We start from the raw sequence: 23,984 nt of genomic DNA, 5'->3' as shown, positions 1-23,984 counted from the left end.
GGGCAGTACAGTTAAAATATGACACCTAACACTTCGACCTGTGGCCACTCAAACTAATTTCAAAACAGTAAATGTACACATACTCGTGATATTTATCGGCGTCGTCGACATTCTTGGTGAGGCTAAGAGAGGCAAAGCGGTGGATGAGGAAGTCGTACTGTCTGTGGTAGGGGGTGTTCCCTTCCTCTCGCTCGGCAAACTTCACAAACTGTGTGTGTGCGGAGGAAGGGTCAATGTGTTGTATAAACAAGTTCACTTCACACACTCACTCCTGGCCAATGGCCACTACACACACCCACACATATACATGCATGTTCACTTTCCACACTCTCACACTCACACTCGCTACTCACACCCACACACATACACGCACGTTCACTCTCGGCACTATCACAGACACACACTCTACTCACACCCACACACACCACACACCCACTCCCTACTCACCGAAATGGTGGCCATGATATGCAGTTCTGTGTTGCTCGTTTCCAGCATATTATGCAGTATATCCAAGTAGGTATCCACAATCAACTGGAGCTTTTGTGAGTCACAGGCTGACAGCAGCTTCTCCGTCACTTGCAGAGCCACACTCACATGCCTGGGGGGAGGGAGAGGCATGAAAATTGTATTTTGTACCACGTTTGGGAGAAAGCCATTGGATACTATAGTTGTATCATAGATATAACATTTAAAGTTCCCAGCCACACATATACACCATTTTCTGTTCCGTAGGTATGGGGATGGTCGATAACTTTCCCCTAGCTATACATAACATGTCGACATTGTACATACAGGTACGTCTCTGAAATAGTCGTCTAACCCGTTTCTCTCTCTTTGCAGGCAGTCTCAGAGCGAGGTACTCTCCAATATTGTCCAGATGGTCAGGGGAGGTTTGAGCAAAGAAGAGCAGCTTGTCCATATTAGCAGACACAGGTGTGGGTGTTTGAGGGTCCTCTGGGAAGAGCCCATCAACCAGCCGTTTGTAATTGTAGCGAGGTTTGGGGCAGCAGAAGCACGTCGCCATAGTTAGATCTAGTTCTGTGTCTTGATTGATAGTAGACCAAGCTGTAAACGTAACGTGAGAGCAGAGGTTTTTACAGTGGAGCTAGAGGCTGGCCAAATGTGAAATAATTATTAAACAACCACACCCTCTCACAACTAAAGGGAGTGGTCCACTGCAGGGAACTAGCCAAGCAAGTAAACAAACTCTGGCAAGTAAACAAACTAGATGTACGTGTTGGAATGGCCGCTAAAGAGCAAAATCAAGGTAATCTAAGTCCTTGAATGATTCAGTTAGATTAGTACACACACTTACACATGACACATGCCCTATATCTAGCTCGCTCGGGATCTAGATCTTGGTTCTACTGACTATACTGACATCAGCACTAGATCTATATCTATATCATCTATGGTTCTACACCACTTTCACCTTTGGTAGTATAACAACTATTGTACATATGACGTGCATAGACAGATATTAGAGTCCACTGACACACTGCTACAAAATTATTACTATTTTTAATGGTGAATTCCCTCAGAGCTCACAATTGATGATCTGAAGACAGAATTGAAACTGACTGATGAGCAGCTCAATACAGCAATAAAGGAACCAGATTTACCTGAGTTAGCAGCATGTTTCGATAACACTGATGACTATCTTGAAAAGCTGGAGCTGTCACCTGGACAGAAAACTGACGTAAGCGAAGTGAAGGCTAAAACACGTCTAAACCGCACTCAAGCCGGAATGAAACTTGCCCTAGAATACTGGCAGAACAAGAACCAACTACAAGCCACCTTCCAAGCTCTGCTACTCATCATACTCTCCCTGCTTAAAGGAGACGTTGCTGTTCAAGTGTGCAAGTACTTGTCTGACAAATGTGAGTCTGTCATGTGAGAGTGTGGTCATTGTGGTACCATACGGTGTGGGAGTGATTGCAACCAAATAAGGGACTCTTCAACTTAATTGCTATTATTACACCTATTCTGTATTAAGATCACTAGGAATGGTACTCACCTATTGTTTTTTTCCCCAGACTCCACCACCTCGTGTCCCCCCTCCCGAGAGAGGGTCCTGCTGAACCACAAGCTGTCCTCGTACAGGGACTACCTACAAAGTTGCTACAAAACACAAGTATCCACATCAGCCACACAATGGCCTCCCGTCTCAACAAACAAAGTCTTTAAACTGGCCATGATTCAGAAGGAGAAAATACAGAGAGGAAGAATCGACGATGAATTTGTTAAACTAACAATCACAGGAAAAATTGACGATATTTTACTTAAAAAAACTCCCGTTAACTTGACTAACATTTTCTCTGAGATTGGAGATAGAAGACACTTTGTGCTGATTGAAGGAGCTCCCGGCTCTGGTAAGAGCACCCTTGCTCTACACATCTGTCAGGAGTGGGCAAAGGGGAAACTGTTCCAAGAGTTTGATATTGCAATCCTCGTGAGACTGAGAGATCCCCTCGTTAGAGAAGCAAAGACAATTGCTGACATACTTCCCTGCACAAACAAAGCGATGGCTAATGAAACAGAGACTGCAACTATGTCATTGTATGGCAAAGGTGTACTGTGGGTGCTGGACGGATGGGACGAACTTCCTTCTGACCTCCCTAGAGACTCAATCATCAACAAACTAATTCGACCAGACATGTCACAAGAACGTCCGCTTCACAAATCCACCCTGATTGTAACATCTCGACCGTCATCTTCGGCTGAGCTCCACCCACTAGTCTCGTCCAGGGTGGAGGTGTTGGGGTTCAATCCACATGAACTAGAACAGTACTTTACCGAGTGTCTGGAAGGTGACTCACAAGCTGTGCAGACTCTACTGGAGAGAATTCGAGAGAACCCAGCGGTAGAAGGTAGCTGCTACCTCCCCCTCAATGCTTCCATCATCGTTAATTGCTTCCTTTCTGATAACCACTCACTCCCCACATCCAACCACGAAATATTCACATCAGTGGTCCAGAGCTCTCTCAAGAGATACCTCCAGGAGAAGTTGAGGAACACCATTCCAGTGGGAGACATCACATCCCCAGACTCACTGCCCTCGGAAATCAGAACAGAGACTGTACAAATGTGTCAACTTGCATATCATGGGATTGAACAAAATAAAGCGACATTTACTGATGGTGATTTGGCCGCTCTTCGCATTACGAAGGACATTTCAAACGTTGGATTATTACAAACTGTTCCCAGTATCATTAGCGATGGTTATTTGGTTTACTACTGCTTTCTCCACTTGTCTATTCAAGAGCTGCTAGCAGCAATCCACATCTCTCTCATGTCTCCCAAGCAACAAATTTCTGTATTCCAGAAGCTCTTCGGGAATCCTCGATTCAGTGCAGTCTTCCAGTTTTATGCTGGTATCACCAAACTGAAAACTAGTAGACCAATCCTCAGCTTGCTACCTCGATTGTTATGTCCAGTTCCAGCCACTGTTTTTGATCTGGTCAGAAAGATTGTCAAAAGTGAGAAAGAGAAGAAGTATGGTGAGCCGAAGCCCCTTTTGTTGTCCCTCATCAATTGTTTGTACGAAGCTGAAGACTCGTCACTGTGTGTGTTTGTGGCTAATCTTCTTAATCACAATCTAGATCTTGATCACACTACAATGAATCCTATTGACTGCCTCTCTGTTGGATATTTCGCATCAGTTTGTTCCAATAGCAGTAATGGATTCAGACTTAGCCTCAGCAATTGCTCTATTGGTGACCAAGGCTGCAAATTTCTGGCCCGAGGACTCTCCAAGTGTCCCAACTGTAATAATGATATTCCTACAGAAGGGATACACATCGCTGAGATTATCGAGAACACTAGTTCAATATCTAAATTGGTTTTGTCTAATAATGCCATTGGCAACAGTGGACTTAGCACACTCTGTGAGGCCTTGTCAACTAACACATCATTAAAGAGCCTGGACCTGTACAGTTGCTCACTAACAATATCAGACGACAATGGAGCTGCCCTCTATCAACTTCTGAATACAAATAATTCCCTCGAACATCTTAATTTGTCTATTAACACAGTGACTAGCTGTCGTCACATTGCTGCTGGACTTGCAGTTAATAAGACTCTGAGAACATTGATCTTGGGTTCCTGTAAACTGACTGATCAGAGTATCGAGGAGCTATCAACTGGACTGATCAACAAGATTGAAACACTATACATTTATGGTAATGACTCAATAACAGAAGATGGAATGAAGACGCTTGCCAGACATCTAACCACCCACTGCTCTGAACTGACACGATTGTTGATACCCTATCACCTACCATCCTGTATCGAGACAGTATTCAGGGACGCTAACAAAGAGAGGAAGAGAAATGGACTACCCGAGATTGATGTGCAAAACAAATGGATTAATATGCGTAATTATTTTTAGATTAATTATTAATTATTAATTGAGATTGATCGTTATCAATGACAATTTTAATTAATTACAACTTGTCAATACCGTATAGCGCGAAATTTTCGAGGGGCTTAATTTTCGTGGGTTAGCAATCCTACACGAAAATTAAGTCCACGAAAATCGTTCTTTACCTGCTATAACATGCAAGATTTAAAGGCGTGGCTTCCGGTAAGCAGTCATTCTGCGAACATTGTGCAACGAAATGGCTTTTAGAGGCCAATCCACGAAATATAAGTGCCTCGAAAATTTCGCGCTATACGGTATATAGCACAGCAATAACAAGGGCTTCTCCTTGGTAACAATGAACAATAACAGACACACAGATCGACACACACACAGTCAGCTTTACCGTATCCCTCCTACGCCTCGAGGCATAACAAGGGCTTCTCCTTGGTAATAATGATAAATGCTCACATGCACAGTAAATTGTCAATGAACACATGCAAGCAATTTGCTAGTGAAAATCCAATTTAACGCTCTGATGCCTTTTGTTCATATAATTATGAGGAAGATGAGCAAATTAACGTTCACTTTAGCCCTCCCAAACATCTTCTAAACATCTTCATGATTGCCAGGCCCTCGTATTGCAGCTGAAGGAGGTCCTGTGTGGGGAGAAGAGAGGGCAGTGAAACAGTTCAACTGGCAAAGAATGCATGTATTCTACATAACACAAAATCATATTAGTACTCCCTTTATTGCTCCCCTCGCCTGGAAGACCAGCTCCACCTTCTCTATCTGCCTGCCCAGACACCTCAAACTTGCTCACATCCACTGACGTGATCTTAAACACAACATTTCTGAACCTGGGGGAGTGTTAACATAGCGCTCAACGTTACACATAGAGGCATAAAATAAGTCAATAGCCTCACACTGAAATAGAATCTGATTAGTAGTAGAATCTGGACAAAGTACGTACAAGAGCAATAATAGTAAGAGCACATGTCGATGATTATCATGTTGTTCGATCATAGTAGAGGGATTCCCAGAATAGTACATCAATGACAAGAGACATACGAAGCTCTTAACATCAATACCGTGACACACCAATGTACGCAGGAATTGAAAGCATAATTATATAGTATATAGACAGCCCGTATTAAAGATCTAAGCACACAACACAAGTATGTTAGTATCTGCTATGCACTCTCCAGTACGTAGGTAGAGACTCACAGAGTGGGTGGGGCATATCTCCATGGACACTGATGCAGATGATTGGTTTGATCACGTCAGAGTACGCATCGATACCCAGCTATCTGTCCGGGGAGTCCACTGTCGATGCTCGCAGGAAGAACCCTCTGTGGGGGGGGGGGAACAGTGAGAGTCATATTATGATTCAGTTCCGGGAATAAATGTCATAGAAAGTCACTAATTGACTCACATTTTTTCCAGCCGAGGTAAATGGAGCACAGCTATAGGTTACATCTCTGTGGGGCATGAAAAAATTGATTGACTGAAATTGTGTATCAGGTTTTAAGCAACTAATAAGGATTATCACTTATTGAGCGCACAATCCATTCTACCCCCGCCCACACACACCTGGTCAGTAGACAGCTGATTACCTATCCACAACATCGAAGGATTTTATCGCAGCTATGTACTTCATTGTACAGCTGCAAGAGAAGTGACGTGTGATACAGTGTGATTCAATGAAAGTCAGTACAACACAGTTAGTGTATGTTTACCAAAGAGGTACATGAGATTGTTCTGACAAATCATTCTTGTACTCTCTAATACACTAACAGGGTTTCATCTAGGATAACAAGTTGGGGGGGGGGGGGGGAGATTTGGAAGTGCGTAAGCGCGTCACAAAATGTTTGGCTACGCCCACTTTTGTTTAAAAAAAGTTGATTACACTATGCTTAATCTAACGCATCACAGTAGATCTAACTTCAGCTAATCACATTAACTATAATGTGGTACTAATGTGATGATGTCATTATTCTACAACAATTGGGGGGGGGGAACCACCCCTCCCCCACTAGATGAAACCCTGACTAACTGATATACAGTACCAGAGGTGCAAACTTTACATGGTGAAAATGAAAACGGCCCATAGTCCAGTAAATAATGTAGACACAATCGGCATCATGTATCGTGTATTTTGCCTAAGCCATATTCACTACATACTGTATAGCAGGTCATTTCGTGGGGTAAAAAATCCGAAACAAAAACGTAGGCGTGGTGCAGCAGTGATTTTCGTGTGTAAAAATTCCCTTTGCTACACTGCATTGCACGCGTTCCGGTCAACCACGCCTACGTTTTCGTGTGTGATAAATATTCGTCGAGTTTAGCTTGTCCACGGAAACTATACCCAGGACGCTATACGTACGGTGCGGTATACTGTGCCACTTTTCACCTGTTTCAAGTGCTCTTCCTTCTCCCGTTACTTTGTAGCACTCGAATATGTCCACCCCGTCCACTGCAGGCACACTGCTCTGCTCCAACTCCTTACAGCGATCCAGTGCCTTCTTGAGCTCTTCCTCCATCACAAGTCTCTCTTGCACAGCAGACTGGGTAATAGATTACATGGTGGTCATGTACACACACAGGTATACAGATACAACCATCACAGCATCGTGGTAGTGGTACAGTAGTTATAATAAAGGTACAGTAGACTCTCGCTATTCCGGCTCTCTAAAGTACGGCCACCTCGATATACCGACCATTTGGTTTAGCATGGATTGCTGCTGGACGTTAAGTACTGCAAAAACTCGCCATGAAATGCGGCTGCTCGGTATTCACCCTAGGAGGTATGAAAACATAATTATTATGCATTTGGTAAAGATCTACTCCCAAACAACATTGCAATTGATCCACATTGACAGGTAAAGGTCATTAAAGTAAAATCTGGTATTTGAGCACAAACATTCCTCCTCTCACCTCCTGCTCATTCAGGAACTTCATGAATCTAGTACGAGTGAAGTGCACTTTGAAGGACTCGTCACATGATCTTGGAGCAAAAGATACGGACTTGGTTGAGAATTTGAGTGGGGCTAAAGTAAGAGAGGAGGTTATGGGGGAGGGGCCTCAGACCAGGGCTGGTGGGACGCAGTGTCACGTGAGAGAAGACTCTGACACATGGTCCTCCGTCTGGACAGCTGCTGTGAGGAGAATGAGAATTGTAAAGCACTGGAATTGAACTGTGCACAAGCACGAAATACATGTACTATTTTATTCGTACCACATAACTAACTAAAAATGCTCACCAATAAAACACCACACACCACTTGGTGTACAACACTTTAACGAATCTAAATGAACTTCTGCTCCTCTAGACAACCTGCCCAACCCTCCACATGCACACTTGCTGGATCATGCATAAAGAAAATGGCATCTATTTTCACAGCGTTTGACCATCAAACGTATCAGAGAATAATCTCACGCCCATATTGCTGATTTGCTTGAAATGCCCACCACCATCTTAGCAATGTACCAGCAAGGGGCTTTTGTTGTGAGCATCAATGGTATAGGCCGGGGCATTCAGTTGCTATTGATGAGTCACATGAAATGCAGGTACTCTCTGATAAACAAAGATCTTGGGCTTTTTGTGCAATCGAATATGAAAATGGGAGAGGCTCACTATCAGCTAAAGCCTACACGGTGTTAGGTCTTCTGAATCTTCTACCAACTAGATCAAAACTATATAAGAAACAACTTTACCTTTCCCTATATAGTGTGATGATATCAGCTCTCTCAACTCTGGAGACCAATACTGCTCAAAGACATATTGATTGTACTCCTAAAAGTGATTGAGCTCAGCGCTACAGCCTGTTGGTCCAATTCTCCAGAACTCTGAGCTTCCCCTCGAGGTGCAACTGCAAGTGACAGAAGATTTAAGTTGAGAAAAGAGTTTCATGCAATAATTATACATTAGTTAGACAATGAATAAGCAGATTACTAGATACAAGTACCGTATATGTTATAATTTATTAGAACAAAAGGTAATTATTCTGTAAATTGTCTGCGTATAATTGGAACAGATTTTTTAACATATATAGAGCATGCGAAGTGTCTGGAAACAATTAAAACAAGCAAGCAGCTGCATGCGAGCTAGCTAAGTTTAATAGAACAGTGTGCGACTGAATAGTTGCACTAGCTATCTAAAACTAGTTACTCAAAGCTATCTAACCAGCACTCGAAGTATTACTGGCCGGCTATGAATGTAACTCAACTTTTCAAGGTATTGTCCGGACAAATGTAATATTAAAGCACCAGAGTATCCGTTGTATTAGAACAACGAAAATTGCCCAGAAAAGTGTCAGAAGTGTCCGAGGCGATAAATTAGAAGATATACGGTACCTCAAAAACAGACATGCAAGTTCTTTGTCTAAGGACATAATTATTGCAGTGCTTATAACTATGGCTAATACAAGAGTGCTCAGTTAAAGTCGACCATACATACTTGATCCTAAACATCTTTATACATGAACCCTGGGAGCAGTACAATCAGTCAAGAGCTCATAGTAAAAGAGAGAGTTTGAATGCATCGCTATCTTGCATCAGATATATTCGGAAAGTAACGTGACACCCTGTCTGAAACACATCATTAATTAATGACAATGAGTTTTGTTGTCCTGAGGGCTCCAGGAACTAGGATTGATCAGTTAGTTACAAAGCAGGAAGTTACGCTACTTTCCAAATGCATGTTATGCTACGTTGGATACTCTCTCTCTCTCTTATTATACTCTTGCTATTAGTGGCCTCTCAAGAATTGGCTACGAATAATTACATGTCCACAGCTGTAGGCACACACTTGCCCAACCCACTCACCAGAGAGGACACCTTCGAGGTTAGGTAAATTTCTAAAAGTAGCGACAGCTGCGTTGACAGTTATTTTTTAATGTCGCGTATTAAATGGAGGTAAACTAATGTAGGCACACACCCTAGCATTGATTAAGATACAGATTCTAACTCCCCGTTTTTAAGCGGCTAGAAATCGAGGCAAGTATAGACTGAGTAGAGCTATCCATAATTAGATACGACATCAGGTTTTTAACACAATTTTTCAACCTCCAAAAGAAGCGACCTCTGGCTTAGTAAATATTTAAAAAAAGTTTTGCTTTAATTAAAGGTCTTATGGTAATCTTACTTGAAAACTTGAATACGTCGGGTTCATTTCTGACAGGGCAGCATTCTCAGCCTCAAACTGTGCAAAGGAACAGAGAACATGATCTATGCTTACAAGGCATGCACCAACAGATTAACCAGACAATAATCTATGGCTAATAAATTAACTCACCATCTTCCAGCCCGAGAATGCTGTAATACTTTAGTCTGTGGGGTACGGGTATGTGAAAATCAAAGTGCATTTATGGTTGAACATCCATTCTTTATCATGTAGTCTACCATAAACTGAGTAGATCTACTCTGCATTCTTACCCAGGTGACAAATTAGTATGCGGGCCAAACCTTTTCTCAGGGGGCGGGGGGGGGGGGGGGGGGGGGAAGAGAGGATAGAAAAGACTCCTGCTGACATTTTCAACACAGTCTTTGGTGGGTGTGGTAAATGCAAAGAAAAGTGGGCGTAAGCTTATCTCTATTTGGCATCTGAGATACACCCACTTTTCTTTGCAAGTCAACACCCAATTTAATTTAGATTTTCAGACTCAGAGAGCTGCAAGGCACAGATTTATTTGCTGGAATGGCCACTAAAGAGCAGAACCAAGGTATAAAAAGTGTCATGTTTACTATAAAGGATAAACCCAATGATTGCTAAAGCATCTTAAAACTCTCATTGGTGATTGCTAACCTTGTGTGCTTGCTTATCTATTTTCAGAGCTCACAATTGACGATCTGAAGACAGAAATGAAACTGACTGATGAGCAGCTCAATACAGCAATAAAGGAACCAGATCTACCCGAGTTAGCAGCATGTTTCGATAACACTGATGATTATCTTGAAAAGCTGGAGCTATCACCTGGACAGAAAACTGACGTAAGCGAAGTGAAGGCTAAAACACGTCTAAACCGCACTCAAGCCGGAATGAAACTTGCCCTAGAATACTGGCAGAACAAGAACCAACTACAAGCCACCTTCCAAGCTCTGCTACTCATCATACTCTCTCTGCTCAATGGAGACGTTGCTGTTCGAGTGTGCAAGTACTTGTCTGACAAATGTGAGTCTGCCATATGTGAGAGTGTGGTCATTGTGGTACCATACGTTGTGGGAGTGATTGCAACCAAATAAGGGACAGTTAACTTAATTATTTTATTGCTTCACGTACAATTATTGAGATAATACTATATCACCAGGAATGGTACTCACCTATTGTTTTGTTTCCCCAGACTCCACCACCTCGTGTCCCCCCTCCCGAGAGAGGGTCCTGCTGAACCACAAGCTGTCCTTGTACAGGGACTACCTACAAAGTCGCTACAGAACACAAGTATCCACATCAGCCACACAATGGCCTCCCATCCCAACAAACAAAGTCTTCAAGCTGGCCATAATTCAGAAGGAGGAAATTCAGAGAGGAAAAATCAATGATGAATTTTTTAGACTATCAATCACAGGAAAAATCGACGATATTTTACTTCAAAAGACTCCAGTTAACTTGATAAATATTTTCTCAGAGATTAGAAATAGACGAAACTTTGTGTTGATTGAAGGAGCTCCAGGCTCTGGCAAAAGCACCCTTGCTCTACACATCTGTCAGGAGTGGGCAAAAGGAAAACTGTTCCAAGAATTCGATATTGCAATCCTCGTGAGACTGAGAGATCCCCTCGTTAGAAAAGCAAAGAAAATTGCTGACATACTTCCCTGCATTGATACGGCCGTGGTTAATGAGACAGAGGCAGTAATAAAATCACTGTATGGCAAAGGTGTACTGTGGGTGCTAGACGGATGGGACGAGCTTCCTCCTGACCTCCCTAGAGACTCCATCATCAACAAACTAATCCGACCAGATATGTCACGAGAAAGTCCGCTACACGAATCCGCCTTGATTGTAACATCTCGACCGTCATCCTCGGCTGAGCTCCACCCACTAGTCTCGTCCAGGGTGGAGGTGTTGGGGTTCACTCCACAAGAACTAGAACAGTATTTCACTGAGTGTTTGAAAGGTGACTCACAAGCTGTGCAGACTCTACTAGAAAGAATTCGAGAGAACCCAGTGGTAGAAGGTAGCTGCTACCTCCCCCTCAATGCGTCCATTGTCGTTAATTGCTTCCTTTCTGATAACCACTCACTCCCAACATCCAACCACGGGATATTCACATCTGTTGTCCAGAGCACTCTCAAGAGATACCTCCAGGATAGGTTGGGGAAAACCACTTCAGTGGGAGACATCACATTTCCAGACTCACTGCCCTCAGAAATCAAAACACCGTCCGTACAAATGTGTCAACTTGCATATTATGGGATTGAAAAAGACAAAGTGACATTTACTGACAATGATTTGGCCGATCTTCGCATTGCGAAGGAGATTTCAAAAGTTGGATTATTACAAACTGTTCCCAGTATCATTAGCGATGGTCATCTGGTTTACTACTGCTTTCTCCACCTGTCTATCCAAGAGTTACTAGCAGCAATCCACATCTCTCTCATGTCTTCCCAGAGACAAATTTCTGTATTCCAGAAGCTGTTTGGTAATCCTCGATTCAGCGCAGTCTTCCAGTTTTATGCTGGTGTCACCAAACTGAGAACTAGAAGACCAATCCTCAGCAAGCTACCTCGATTCTTGTGTCCAGTTCCAACATCTGTTTTTGATCTGGTCAGAAAGGTTGTCAAAAGTGAGAATAAGATAAATGATAATGATATTTATGTTAAGCCAAAACCTCTCTTGTTGTCCCTCATCAATTGTTTGTACGAAGTTGAAGACTCATCACTTTGTGTGTTTATGGCCACACTTCTTAATCATGATCTAGATCTTAATTTCACTACAATGAATCCTATTGACTGCCTCTCTGTTGGATATTTCGCATCAGTTTGTTCCAACACCAGTAATGGATTCACACTTAGCCTCGAAAATTGCTGTATTGGTGACCAAGGCTGTAAATTTCTGGCCCGAGGACTTTCCAAGTGTCCCTTCGAGATTAGTCTTAATCTTCATTATAATGATATTCATGAAGATGGGATACACCACATCGCTGAGGTGATCAAGAACACTAGTTCAATATCTTTGTCTTATAATGCCATTGGCAATAGTGGGCTTAGCACACTCTGTGAGGCCTTGTCAACTAATAAATCATTAAAGTATCTCAATCTCTCCAACTGCTCACTATCTCTCAACAATCACGGAGCACTCCCTCGACTACTGAGCACAAACACTACTCTTAAAGACCTTTATTTGTCACACAATATTATTGGTAACACTGAACTGAGGTATATCTGTGAGGCCTTGTCAACTAACACATCATTAAAGAGACTGCACCTGACCAATTGTTCACTAACAATATCAGAGGACAATGGAGCTGCCCTCTATCAACTTCTGAATGCCCTCGAATTTCTTTATTTGTCTTATAACACAGTGACTAGCTGTCGTCACATTGCTGCTGGACTTGCAGTCAATAAGACTCTGAAAACATTGAACTTGAGTCGCTGTAATCTGACTGATCAGAGTATCGAGGAGCTATCAACTGGACTGATTAACAAGATTAAAACACTGTACATTGAAGGTAATGACTCAATAACAGAAGATGGAATGAAGACACTTGCCAGACATCTAACCACCCACTGCCCTGAACTGACACGATTGTGGATACCTTATCACCTAAGATCCTGTATCGAGATAGTATTCAGGGACGCTAACAAAGAGAGAAAGAGAAATGGACTGCCTGAGATTTACGTGGCAATCTGATATCGACCATGATTTTACTTGATTTTATTCTGCCATAATTATTCAATGACAATTTAAATGCTATGTTGGCATATTACACAACCATTACCTAAAACAAATTAAAGGTTATTATAATGCCGGGATAGCACAACAGCAATACTGTACGTACATTTTCAGTGAATACAATAATAATTATAATAATAATTATTGTTGATTATAATTATCATGTTTACATAAATACCGCAATCTGATTGGCTAAAGGAAGTGTTCTATCCAACTTAGAAAATCATGTACTTACTTAGAAAATTACGTACTTCACTTAGAAAATCATTAGCAAAGATTAGGTATACTGATTGGCTAGATACTCATGGTTGTGATCTAAAATGCTTAGACACTGTTTAGGAAGTTTCCACATGATTTAGAAGTCCTCAGGGCTAGTAGAACTCTCACTATACGTTCGGAATACTACAACCAGCCCTTTGGCTTTGGGCTTCTACCCAGTACCTTAATGTTACTACTATTAATATATAAATATAGACGGGTAGTAATTTTAGCGTTTTCAGATTTTTCTGTTTTTAGGGTACTAATTTTGGCGGACTAGCTTGCTTAGCATACTCTCAAAAGTACATGCATTACATTATACAAAAGTACATCAGAAAAAAGAAAAAAGAAAAAAAAATTTTTTTTTTGAATGAGATTCATACTTTTTTAATTGCGTTTTATTATTAGCAGCGCGTACTTAATTTAGCGTTAATTACAAATTCGTACCCGTTTACAAGGTATAAATCATGTATATAGTTATAGTCTAACTATTATTTAATCTCAACCATGCATGATTTACTTTTGTACTACGTTATTCAATGACAATTTAAATGCTTTGAGAACGGTTAGTACACAGAAGACAGAAATAGGCACATTACTTAACCACCACCTAAACAAATCAAGTTAGCAATAGCACAGCAATAATGATGGTTTCGCTTTCTAAACAGTGTCACAGAGAGACATGCACTGCACGTACATAAAATTGTCATGAATACAGGAAATACAATATAACGCTTAGCGATTTTTGTTCATAAGGAAAATGAGCAGATTAACGTTCAATTTGACCCTCTGAAACATCTTCATGATTGCTAGGCCCTCGTATTGCAGCTGAAGGAGGTCCTGTGTGGGGAGAAGAGAGGGAAGTGAAACACTTTAACTGCTATAAGACAAAGAATGCATGTATTTGTAAATACATGTACTTACATACACCGTACAAGCATACCAACACTATACCTGACACAAGGCAGTGAACTTTAAACACTTTACATACCTAATTATACCTGTACGCACACACACACACCCTCACCTGGAGGACCAGCTCCACCTTCTCTATCTGCCTGATGTGATCTCAAACACAACATTTTCGAACCTGAACCTGGACGAGTAAAAAATAATGTTCACATTATTATAGGGCGTAACGTTAACAGGTAAGATTGGGGCAAAATAGCCTCACACTTTAATTGTTTAAGTCTAGATTATAGTAGTAGAGTCTGAGCTTCAGTCAAAACGTGGACAAAAGTACGTGCCAGAGCAATTATTGGGACATGTTGATGGACATTATTATAGGGCGTAACGGTAAGATTGGGGCGAAATAGCCTCACACTTTAATTGTTTAAGTCTAGATTATAGTAGTAGAGTCTGAGCTTCAGTCAAAACATGGACAAAAGTACGTGCCAGAGCAATTATTGGGACATGTTGATGGATAATCATAGATGTTTGATTCTAGTAGGGATTCCCAGTAGTATTCGATGACAAGAGATATACAAAGCTCTTAGCATCAATACCGTGACACACCAATGTACCCAAATGGACTAGGAATTGAAAGCACAAATTCTATTTACATTGACAATCCATATTAAAGCTCTAAGCGCACAACACAAGCATGCTATTAACTGCTCTCCAGTACGTAGGTGGAGACTCACAGAGTGGGTGGAGCATATCTCCATGGACACTGACTGATGTAGTTTGGTGAGCATGGTCTGGGTCACGTCAGAGTACTCGTCGATATCCAGCTTTCTGTCTGGGGGGTCCACTCGCAGGAAGAACTCTCTGTGCATGGGGGGGGTACATTGAGTGCTATACAAGTTCTACTGCATTACTACAAGCATCAAACATACGCAAACTTTTCGATGGTCGCAACAATAAAATCGCAAAGACTAAATGAAATACACACGATCCTTGCCAGAACGCAATAGTTAGATCGCAAAGGGTCATGTTTTCTGCTCGTACAAAGGTTTTCACCAGCAGTAATGTGGTATATATAATGTATACTAGAAACACCCATTCCTTCGTGCAGTGAGTACATACTTTCAACTATTTGACCACAACTTCAGTTCCGATAATCACATTTCTTAACTGCACTTTTTGAAGGCGTATGAGTTCATTACTCAGCCTCAACTAAAGGAGCAGGAAAATATGATAAACATTACTTAGAGAACTGTTCAATAACCAGCCATGGAAAGTTACTAATTGAATAAAAATGTCTGCTGATTCAGCATAATCGCAAGCGTTTTTCACCAGCAAAATAATTATGGTTAACAGTCTAGTCCAGTAATGTACATAGATGCACATTGTATGCCATAATCTGTAAAGGTATACTGTACCACTTTTATCACCTGTTGTTTGTAGCACTCGAATATGTCTACATAGTGCCTTCTTGAGCTCTTCCTCCATCACACGTCTCTCCTAGCTGCACAGCAGACTGGGTAATAGATTGCATGATGGTCATGTACACTACACACACACACAGGTAATGCAACCGTCTGTGGTAGTGGTACAGCTGCAAAATACCATACAATGTTGCGAGCTACAAAAATGGCTAATCTGCGAGACCCTCGAAAATTCTCCGCTATAAGGTGGTATCAATATTATAGTAACTGCTCTCACGATCTACTCTTGGTGGTATATATGGAAACTTACATACAAATTATGGTGAGGATCTGAAGTGGAGAATGGGCTGGGACTAGCTTGCATATACCAGCAGATATGATATACATGTAGCTACTAACTGTCCACTGAATGTATGGAAAGCAGTGTGAAGGCTGAAGAAACCGTTAGTACGAAGTACTGCAAAGGACATCAAACACTGACATATCACAAAAGATAGTTTAAGCCTGCTGCTTATACGAGAAATGTGAAATATGTTTGGAATTGTTGGTCAAACCGATATACCACAGTGAGCGAGTCAGCCATCTGCAGGTTCCTTAGCATAACGATTTTTCGTTCAGCATGCAAGTAGTCTCAGCACAAGGTGTTGATAGACACATCAAATCCTCCCTGGTTCGCTCTAACCACTAAGCCACACCTATATTAATGTTTGTAACGATTTGACTGACTATATACATACATTTACAATGTAGGTTCTTTTTTTTGGGGGGGGGGGGCAAGCTCATGCCTATTCTGTTGAAAAATTGTTCTGTTTGACCTTATTTTGCAGAGGAGGTTGGACACGATCACGTGCACCACTTTTTTTGCTGAGCTGGCGCAGAAATTAACAAGGATTTTCTATGTAAACTTCTAGCTGGTGTGGCACGATCATTGGAGACTGAAGGCAACATTTATGTATCTCTCTGGCTACTTTGAATATAAAGTATTCACCAACCAGATCCCCAGCGATCCCCTCTATTCTGGCGAGTTATCAGTGCATACAGTGTTTACTAGATTCTTGCCAGCCAGTACAATGCAAGCTACATACAGCACCACTGAACTATACTCTACCCTATAGTCTAGCTAATCTTGGTCCAGCCAGACAACAGACACAGCTAGTCCGGTGTTACAAGTCAGCAAAGCAAGAGTATCCATAACTTTTTTATTACATTTATTCGGTATCTATGGTAACGTGAGCAGAGACCTTAGGAATGTCACATGATTGATGACGCGTGGCCAAACTCCTCTGCTATTTTTGTATTAGTTTCCATAGTCTAGTTCTAGAAGCCATCATTACTATACTACATGCATGTACATGTATTTATACTATTTGTTTGCATAGCAACATTGTATGGTGGTTTGTGGTAATGCAGTGAATGATTTAGCAAGGTCTATGCAAATAGCTATACAGCAGGTACATGCATAAATTATACAGTGTTCATCGAATGTATACATATATACATATACAAATATACTAAACTCACATCTGCCTTGTTGTTGGCCAGTTCCAATTCTCACTCCAGCTCAGCCACGACACCCAGGTCCATGATTTGAGACCTCTCGAGCAGCTTCTCCTCCCTCAGCAGGTCATCCTCTAGACATCGAATGGTTTCACTTTTCTCCTCAACCTGATAGGGGAACATCAATAAGTTGCTGCCAGGTGGAGAATACTCGACATACAATAGTGACGTGTATGTACAGTCAACTACAGAACATCTGGCAAGCAATGAAATTTAACAGTATTCTCCCACTTTGAGATAAAGGTAAGCTTAAGGTTGGACTGTAGTTAGTATTAAATAGGCATCTGCTATCAGGGTTGTTGCAATAACTATTATAAAGAGATAGTAGCGTACATGTACATACAGCTGCAATCACACAGTACACCATCAGATACATGATCAATTGCTAAATGCTCTGAAATGCAGCTCACTAGCAAAAAAGTAATGCCTAGCAAATAGTAGATCTATTTAAGGCCACTAAACACTGCACATGTGTATCTCTCACCTCTGTGGGTGGTATAGGAAAGAGGGAGGCCCTCTGATACTGTCTAGAGGAGTAGACTTCTTCTCACTGCCAATCTAGGAGGTATGAAACATAATATGCATTTGGTAAAGATCTACTCCCAAACAACATTCAATTGATCCAATTGACAGGTAAAGGGTCATTAAAGTAAAATCTGATATTTGAGTACAAACATTCCTCCTCTCACCTCCTGCTCATTCAGGAACTTCATGAACTTGGTAGGAGTGAAGTGCACTTTGAAGGACTCGTCACATGATCTTGGAGCAAAAGATACGGACTTGGTTGAGGATTTGAGTGGGGCAAAAGCGAGAGAGGAGGTTGTGGGGGAGGGGCTTCAGACAAGGGCTGGTGGGATGCAGTGTCACGTGAGAGAAGACTCGGACACACGGTCCTCCGTCTGAACAGCTGCTGTGAGGAGAATGAGAATTGTAAAGCATTTGGAATTGAACTGTGCACAAGCACGAAATACATGTACTATCATTTTATTCGTACCACATAACTAACTAAAAATGCTCACCAATAAAACACCAGACATCACTTGGTTACAACGATTGACTGTACTCTGAAAGTGATTGAGCTCACCTTTGGTAGTGCTTGACTCATCACAGCTGTTGGTCCAATTCTCCAGAACTCTGAGCTACCCCTCGAGGTGCAACTGCAAGTGACAGAAGAGAAAATAGCTCCAATATATTAATTAGTCAGGGCCATAAGAACATTTTTTAGGTGGGGGGGGCAGAAAAAAGGAATATAGACCCTCTCCTTGCGACGCATGGGGTGGGTCCGGGAGGGGGAAATTTCTCCTCCCGCCCCGCCGGAGGCGAACTTTTTACATTTTGTATGTTCTCAGAGATAAACAGGAGAAAGATACATAAATGAAATAATCTGCATGTGAGAGCTATAGCAAAATAGTTTATTCGACGTGGAAGCAAAGTCACGAGCAACTGCTTCAAAGTCAGTTAGCAAAACTTGTGTATATAAAGTATAGAATAGATGCTGGGGATTCATCGAGCTTCGTAAGAAGAAGGTCCTATACTTTCTTCATCATAGGCAGGCTGAGGTACTGAAGAGGAAAGAATGAATATTGTGCCATAGTGAGCTCTAGCTATATAAATATAAATTTCAGCTGCATGTGGATTAACTTACTTTAGTTACTGTACAGTGTTGTTGCAACACATCTAGCCTCGAATCCAGGCCGATTAAAATACTAAAATACGTATTTTAATCGGCCTGGTCTCGAGGCTACAACAAACCATGCACATGCATTTAACCATGTGGTTAGATTAAAAGGCACTAAATATAATATCAGGACTGTGATCTGCTGGACTCTGCAGAGGAGTGCCCCACCCCATTTCACTCTGAAAACCAGGGGGGCAGTTGCCCCCCCAGCCCCCCTAGTTCTTACGGCCCTGTTAGTAGACACTGAAAGAGCAGATTACCAGGGACATAATTATTAATTGCAGTGCTTATAATTATAGCTGCTCAAAGTGGTCATAAAGTTTACTTCAACAGAACAACCAACCTGTATATTCATTATACATGCATGTACCCTGGGAGCAGTGCAGACGTCAATCAGTCAAGAATTTATTCACAGCTGTATACGCACACACTTGCCCAACCCACTCACCAGAGAGGCCACCCTGATAGTGCCATCACTGTGTTCCTCATCTCTAACCCTGCTTTCAATGGTCAGCTTGAATATTGTGTGTGATCTGGAGCTTTGCTTATATTGGCATTGGTAGAGATCCAAATGTCCGGTTCTCTGAGCAGAAGAGATTATACACATTACCAGCACATCAGGTGCACAGGCAGCGTGCATGTACATGTACACACAAGTCTAAGGCTGAGAGGTCACACTATAGGGCATACTAATAGTGGCTGTAATAAAGAGGTGACATGCTAACACAGGTTGCATGAACCAACCCTATGGAGACTGGGCCATTAACCTGGCTACAGGGTGATCACATTAGACAGACAGGTTCACAAAGGTGCACAAGTGATAGTGACTTACTCTCCCCGATCTCAATGAGCTGGTAAATATCTTGGGAGAGGGAAATCGGCTCCTCAGACAACTTAACCAATTTATGAGTTAGCACTGATTTATAGCGCTATTGATTTATTAACCTACAAGAGTCTACAATTATTAACCAATTATTAACCAATTATTAACCAAGTCTACAATTATTAACCTACAAGCACAGTAAAAGCTGTGCTGCCTGAAGCAGCAGCCATTGTAAACTCTGACCTCCATGTAGAATCATAATGGCAGAAAATCCAACTTCTGTTTCCTATAATCAAAGCAAAACAATAATTTTCCAGAGGGGCACACTTAATACATGGCAATCGGAGAGTGAAAACTCAACTCTGCAGTTCTGGTACTGTAAGACCTCTAATTAAGGCGACCCTCCAAATATGCGACACTCTCGAGCTTAGGTAATTTTCTGACTTCTACGACAGCTACGTTGACAATTATGTTTTAATGTCGCGTCCTAAAATAAGGTAAATATAGCCCCACCCTAGCATCGATTTCAACCCATTGGAAAACACGTTGTTAAGCTGCTAGAAATCGAGGAATTTTGAATGAAGGGTACATTAACCTTGTGTGCTTGCTATCTATTTTCAGAGCTCACAATTGATGATCTGAAAACAGAAATGAAACTGACTGATGAGCAGCTCAATACAGCAATACAGGAACCAGATCTACCCGAGTTAGCAGCATGTTTCGATAACACTGATGACTATCTTGAAAAGCTGGAGCTTGTCACCTGGACAGAAAACTGACGTAAGCGAAGTGAAGGCTAAAACACGTCTAAACCGCATTCAAGCTGGAATGAAACTTGCCCTAGAATACTGGCAGAACAAGAACCAACTACAAGCCCCACCTTCCAAGCTCTGCTACTCATCTTACTCTCGCTGCTCAAAGGAGACGTTGCTGTTCAAGTGTGCAAGTACTTGTCTGACAAATGTGAGTCTGTCATATGTGAGAGTGTGGTCATTGTGGTACCATACGTTGTGGGAGTGATTGCAACATAAGAAACTGTCAACTTAATTGCTTTTGTTACACACATACAATTATCTATTATTTTAACATAGTATAGATCTACTATCACTAGGAATAGTACTCACCTATTGTTTTGTTTCCCCAGACTCCACCACCTCGTGTCCCTCCTCCCGAGAGAGGGTCCTGCCGCTAAACCATATTTCGCATCAGTTTGTTCCAACACCAGTAATGGATTCACATTTAGCCTCGGAAGTTGCTCTATTGGTGACCAAGGCTGCAAATTTCTGGCCCGAGGACTCTCCAAGAGTCCCAACTCTCACTCCGAGATTAGTCTTTATCTATCTAATAATGATTTCATGAAGAAGGGACACACCACGTACATCGCTGAGGTGATCAAGAACACTAGTTCAATATCTGTGTTGGATTTTGTCAATAATGCCATTGGTAACAGTGGACTTAGTACACTCTGTGAGGCCTTAATTTTGTCAACTAAAACATCATTAAAGAGCCTAGACCTGCACAGTTGCTCACTAACAATATCAGACGACAATGGAGCTATATCAACTTCTGAATACAAACAATTCCCTCGAACATCTTTTTTTGTCTGGTAACACAGTGACTACCATTATAATTATTATTCCCCAAAAAAGGTCGTTAATGAATATAAGCATTAATGGTGGACATGCAGGTGTGGATATATACTCACACATTCGAGGTAAAAAATTTTTACGCCATGAAATTTATCCGCTATAATTATAGTTTATACAAAGTTTCAGTCTGAGATTACAGGCTACAACTGATGTTATGGTCCACATTGTTCCCCTCCACTGCCTGAGCCAGCAGCAGTCTCCTGGGATCTCCTCCCCTTGACTCAGGTAGAGGTTTGCAATACAACCTTGGAACGAGGGAGCTTGAGATGTGAAACGTCTACGAACAGTAGCTGCAGAAAGAAAGAAACACATCAACGTTTAAATAGCTATTGTAATTATTATAACAGATAATTATAGCTCTTCATATTAATTGTGCAATAAACATTCGTTTTTTTAAGTATACAATGACAGTAGTGGCAATGAATGAGCCCTCACCAGCCATACCCCCAACATAGAGGGGGTCGTTGATGTTAACGGCCCTGAAGCTGGGGTGGGGGGAGCGGGCGGAGACACTGACAGGGTCCCCCTTGTCCACGATTAGCACACCTCTCACACCATCCTTCTCAGCACGAAGGGTATGCCACTTGTTATCACACAGGTGGGCAGGGCTAGGGGTGTGTACTCCACCACCGCCTCCATGGGACCATTGTCAAACACAAACTGCACCTATAATAATACACACACGAAATTAAATAGCTAGTAAAAGAAAAAGCATAATGCAGCGATTTTTTTTTTGCAGACTAGACTTAGTCTAACTTTAATTTGAGGTCAACACCTAAGCTACTATAATATATGCTGAAATGACTGCATGTGGACTCACTGTTCCATTGAGTAGTTCGAGAGCGATGTGGGAGTAGAGGAGTAGTCCGGAACAGGAACTGGTACGGAAATGCAGCGAGAACGAGAAGCTGATTCCACCAAAGTTGTCCACTGCAGAGACAACACACAATAAGCATTTGGTATAAAACCTCAACAAAGCATGCATGGATGAGCTAGAAAAAGGAGACTTACTACGGTGGCCAAAACAGGCTACTCGCCTCCGCCTATACCGCCACAATGAACCGCGCACGCTTCAATTCTAAGCGAGCGCAGAGTTTCCGTTGACCGCACGTGCTTAAATATAAACACTCGCAGTAGGCATGCACATAAAGCGCGCGCGGTTGTTTCTAATGACCATTCTCGGCTACCGTAACTTACATAATTGGAGGTATGAGTCAGCGTTGAAAGTGGCAACGTTATTGTAAGACTCGAGGCAACTTGTACTAAAATTATATGTATAAGATGTTCGTTATAAATTAGAGGTTTCATTAGGGTAAGTTCAAATGGTGGGTGGTTGTTCTAGAGTATGCTATAGTATTCCTCACTATATCCGTTATAATTATTGCAAGTTCCTCACACATCCTCTCAAACTCTCTCCCACCACGGCACTGGTCTGATCAGGTGACCCGCCCACCAGGGGATTTATGGCCTCATCGTCCACAGTCAGTGTTGAGCTGGAGAGTGCACTATAATCAGTGGGAGATGCATGTGCGCACTGCTCTATGCATGGTATATATACGTGTGTATTTGGAAATGCAAATGTATATAATAGCTTTGGATGATGGTACGTACTTGCAAAGTGTACAGCAGCTGCAGAAACGATGCGAATGTACTGTGATAGCCAGGCACATAAGTTATACAACTACTGTATACTCATTTTGCTATGACGACGGTGTGCCATCGATTGGCGTGGCAGACACAAAAGTGTAGGAACCAAGTCCAGCCTCACTCGAGTGTGATATAGAACTGAGCGAATGGAGGCTGCAGGAAATTAATGAAGGACACCATAATTACAATTATATAAGAGCTATAATAATAATTATTGTACTATACTTGCAGTTGAGGTTATGCATGACAACTCAAAGTAGTCACAGGAACAGAATTAACACAGCAATAAGATAAATATGAACTCTCTATATATATATAATAGTTGCTTAATGTGAACCACATTACATTATACCTGAGTGTTGACTTGTAGGAGTTGAGATGTTCTGAATTCAATAGCCATTTCCTCCACTCGCTGAGCCACGGTAAAGTGTCTGTAACCCTCACCCATGAAGCGAACACCTGGTGACAGTGGTGAGGCCTGTGTGTAAAAAGGGAGGGGGGGCACAGTTATTGGCATACATAGACCCTGATGATCCTGTAGCTATAGTCCAATAAAAAATTGACACACTATAAAATTTGTCAAGAATATCCAGCAATACATTCATCATGAAGTGAAGTAACTTTAACTAATATAAGTGTGTTGTTCTTGCGAAATGCCTAGTTGGCGACCTATACACTGTAAAAACAAATGGGCGTTATTTAAAAAGACAACTCGGAGGCTACATGTATACTGCATGCTATTATAGCTATTTCCAAATGAAATTTCAAGTCTTCCTCACACATGCATGC

At 41.7% G+C, this 23,984-nt stretch overlaps 2 protein-coding genes, 2 long non-coding RNA genes and 1 pseudogene across 5 annotated transcripts; 2 read left to right on the top strand and 3 right to left on the bottom strand.

Moving 5' to 3' along the window:
- The window catches only part of LOC135338967 (protein EFR3 homolog B-like), a 90,304-nt pseudogene that overhangs the window by 5,901 nt on the left and 60,419 nt on the right, over window positions 1–23,984 (bottom strand).
- Window positions 774–4,675, top strand: LOC135338776 (NACHT, LRR and PYD domains-containing protein 3-like). The gene is made up of 3 exons (XM_064534863.1): window positions 774–1,267; window positions 1,542–1,880; window positions 2,037–4,675. Exons 1-3 carry the CDS (start codon window positions 1,243–1,245, stop codon window positions 4,388–4,390), a joined length of 2,718 nt encoding a protein of 905 aa, XP_064390933.1. The 5' UTR covers window positions 774–1,242; the 3' UTR covers window positions 4,391–4,675.
- On the bottom strand, window positions 6,780–9,845 carry LOC135338794 (uncharacterized). The gene is made up of 4 exons (XR_010395766.1): window positions 9,797–9,845; window positions 9,657–9,691; window positions 9,507–9,563; window positions 6,780–6,927 (listed from the first exon to the last, which is right to left on the bottom strand). It is a non-coding gene; the product is annotated as an uncharacterized LOC135338794 (long non-coding RNA).
- Window positions 9,967–13,333, top strand: LOC135338774 (NACHT, LRR and PYD domains-containing protein 3-like). Its single transcript, XM_064534860.1, has 3 exons — window positions 9,967–10,083; window positions 10,194–10,532; window positions 10,702–13,333. The coding sequence occupies exons 1-3, from the start codon at window positions 10,059–10,061 to the stop codon at window positions 13,209–13,211; spliced, it is 2,874 nt and encodes a 957-aa protein (XP_064390930.1). The 5' UTR covers window positions 9,967–10,058; the 3' UTR covers window positions 13,212–13,333.
- LOC135338789 (uncharacterized) lies at window positions 14,152–17,979 on the bottom strand. 2 transcript variants are annotated; one of them, XR_010395759.1, is made up of 7 exons: window positions 17,883–17,979; window positions 17,363–17,506; window positions 16,152–16,536; window positions 15,848–15,933; window positions 15,155–15,281; window positions 14,539–14,607; window positions 14,152–14,351 (listed from the first exon to the last, which is right to left on the bottom strand). It is a non-coding gene; the product is annotated as an uncharacterized LOC135338789 (long non-coding RNA). The 2 variants fall into 2 exon arrangements; XR_010395758.1 differs by lacking the exon at window positions 16,152–16,536.

Source organism: Halichondria panicea, chromosome 7, assembly GCF_963675165.1.
Source record: "Halichondria panicea chromosome 7, odHalPani1.1, whole genome shotgun sequence".
In the NCBI taxonomy this organism is placed as follows: domain Eukaryota; kingdom Metazoa; phylum Porifera; class Demospongiae; order Suberitida; family Halichondriidae; genus Halichondria; species Halichondria panicea.
The sequence above is the reverse complement of the archived record's forward strand: the minus strand, read 5'-3'. Positions and strand labels throughout refer to the sequence as shown.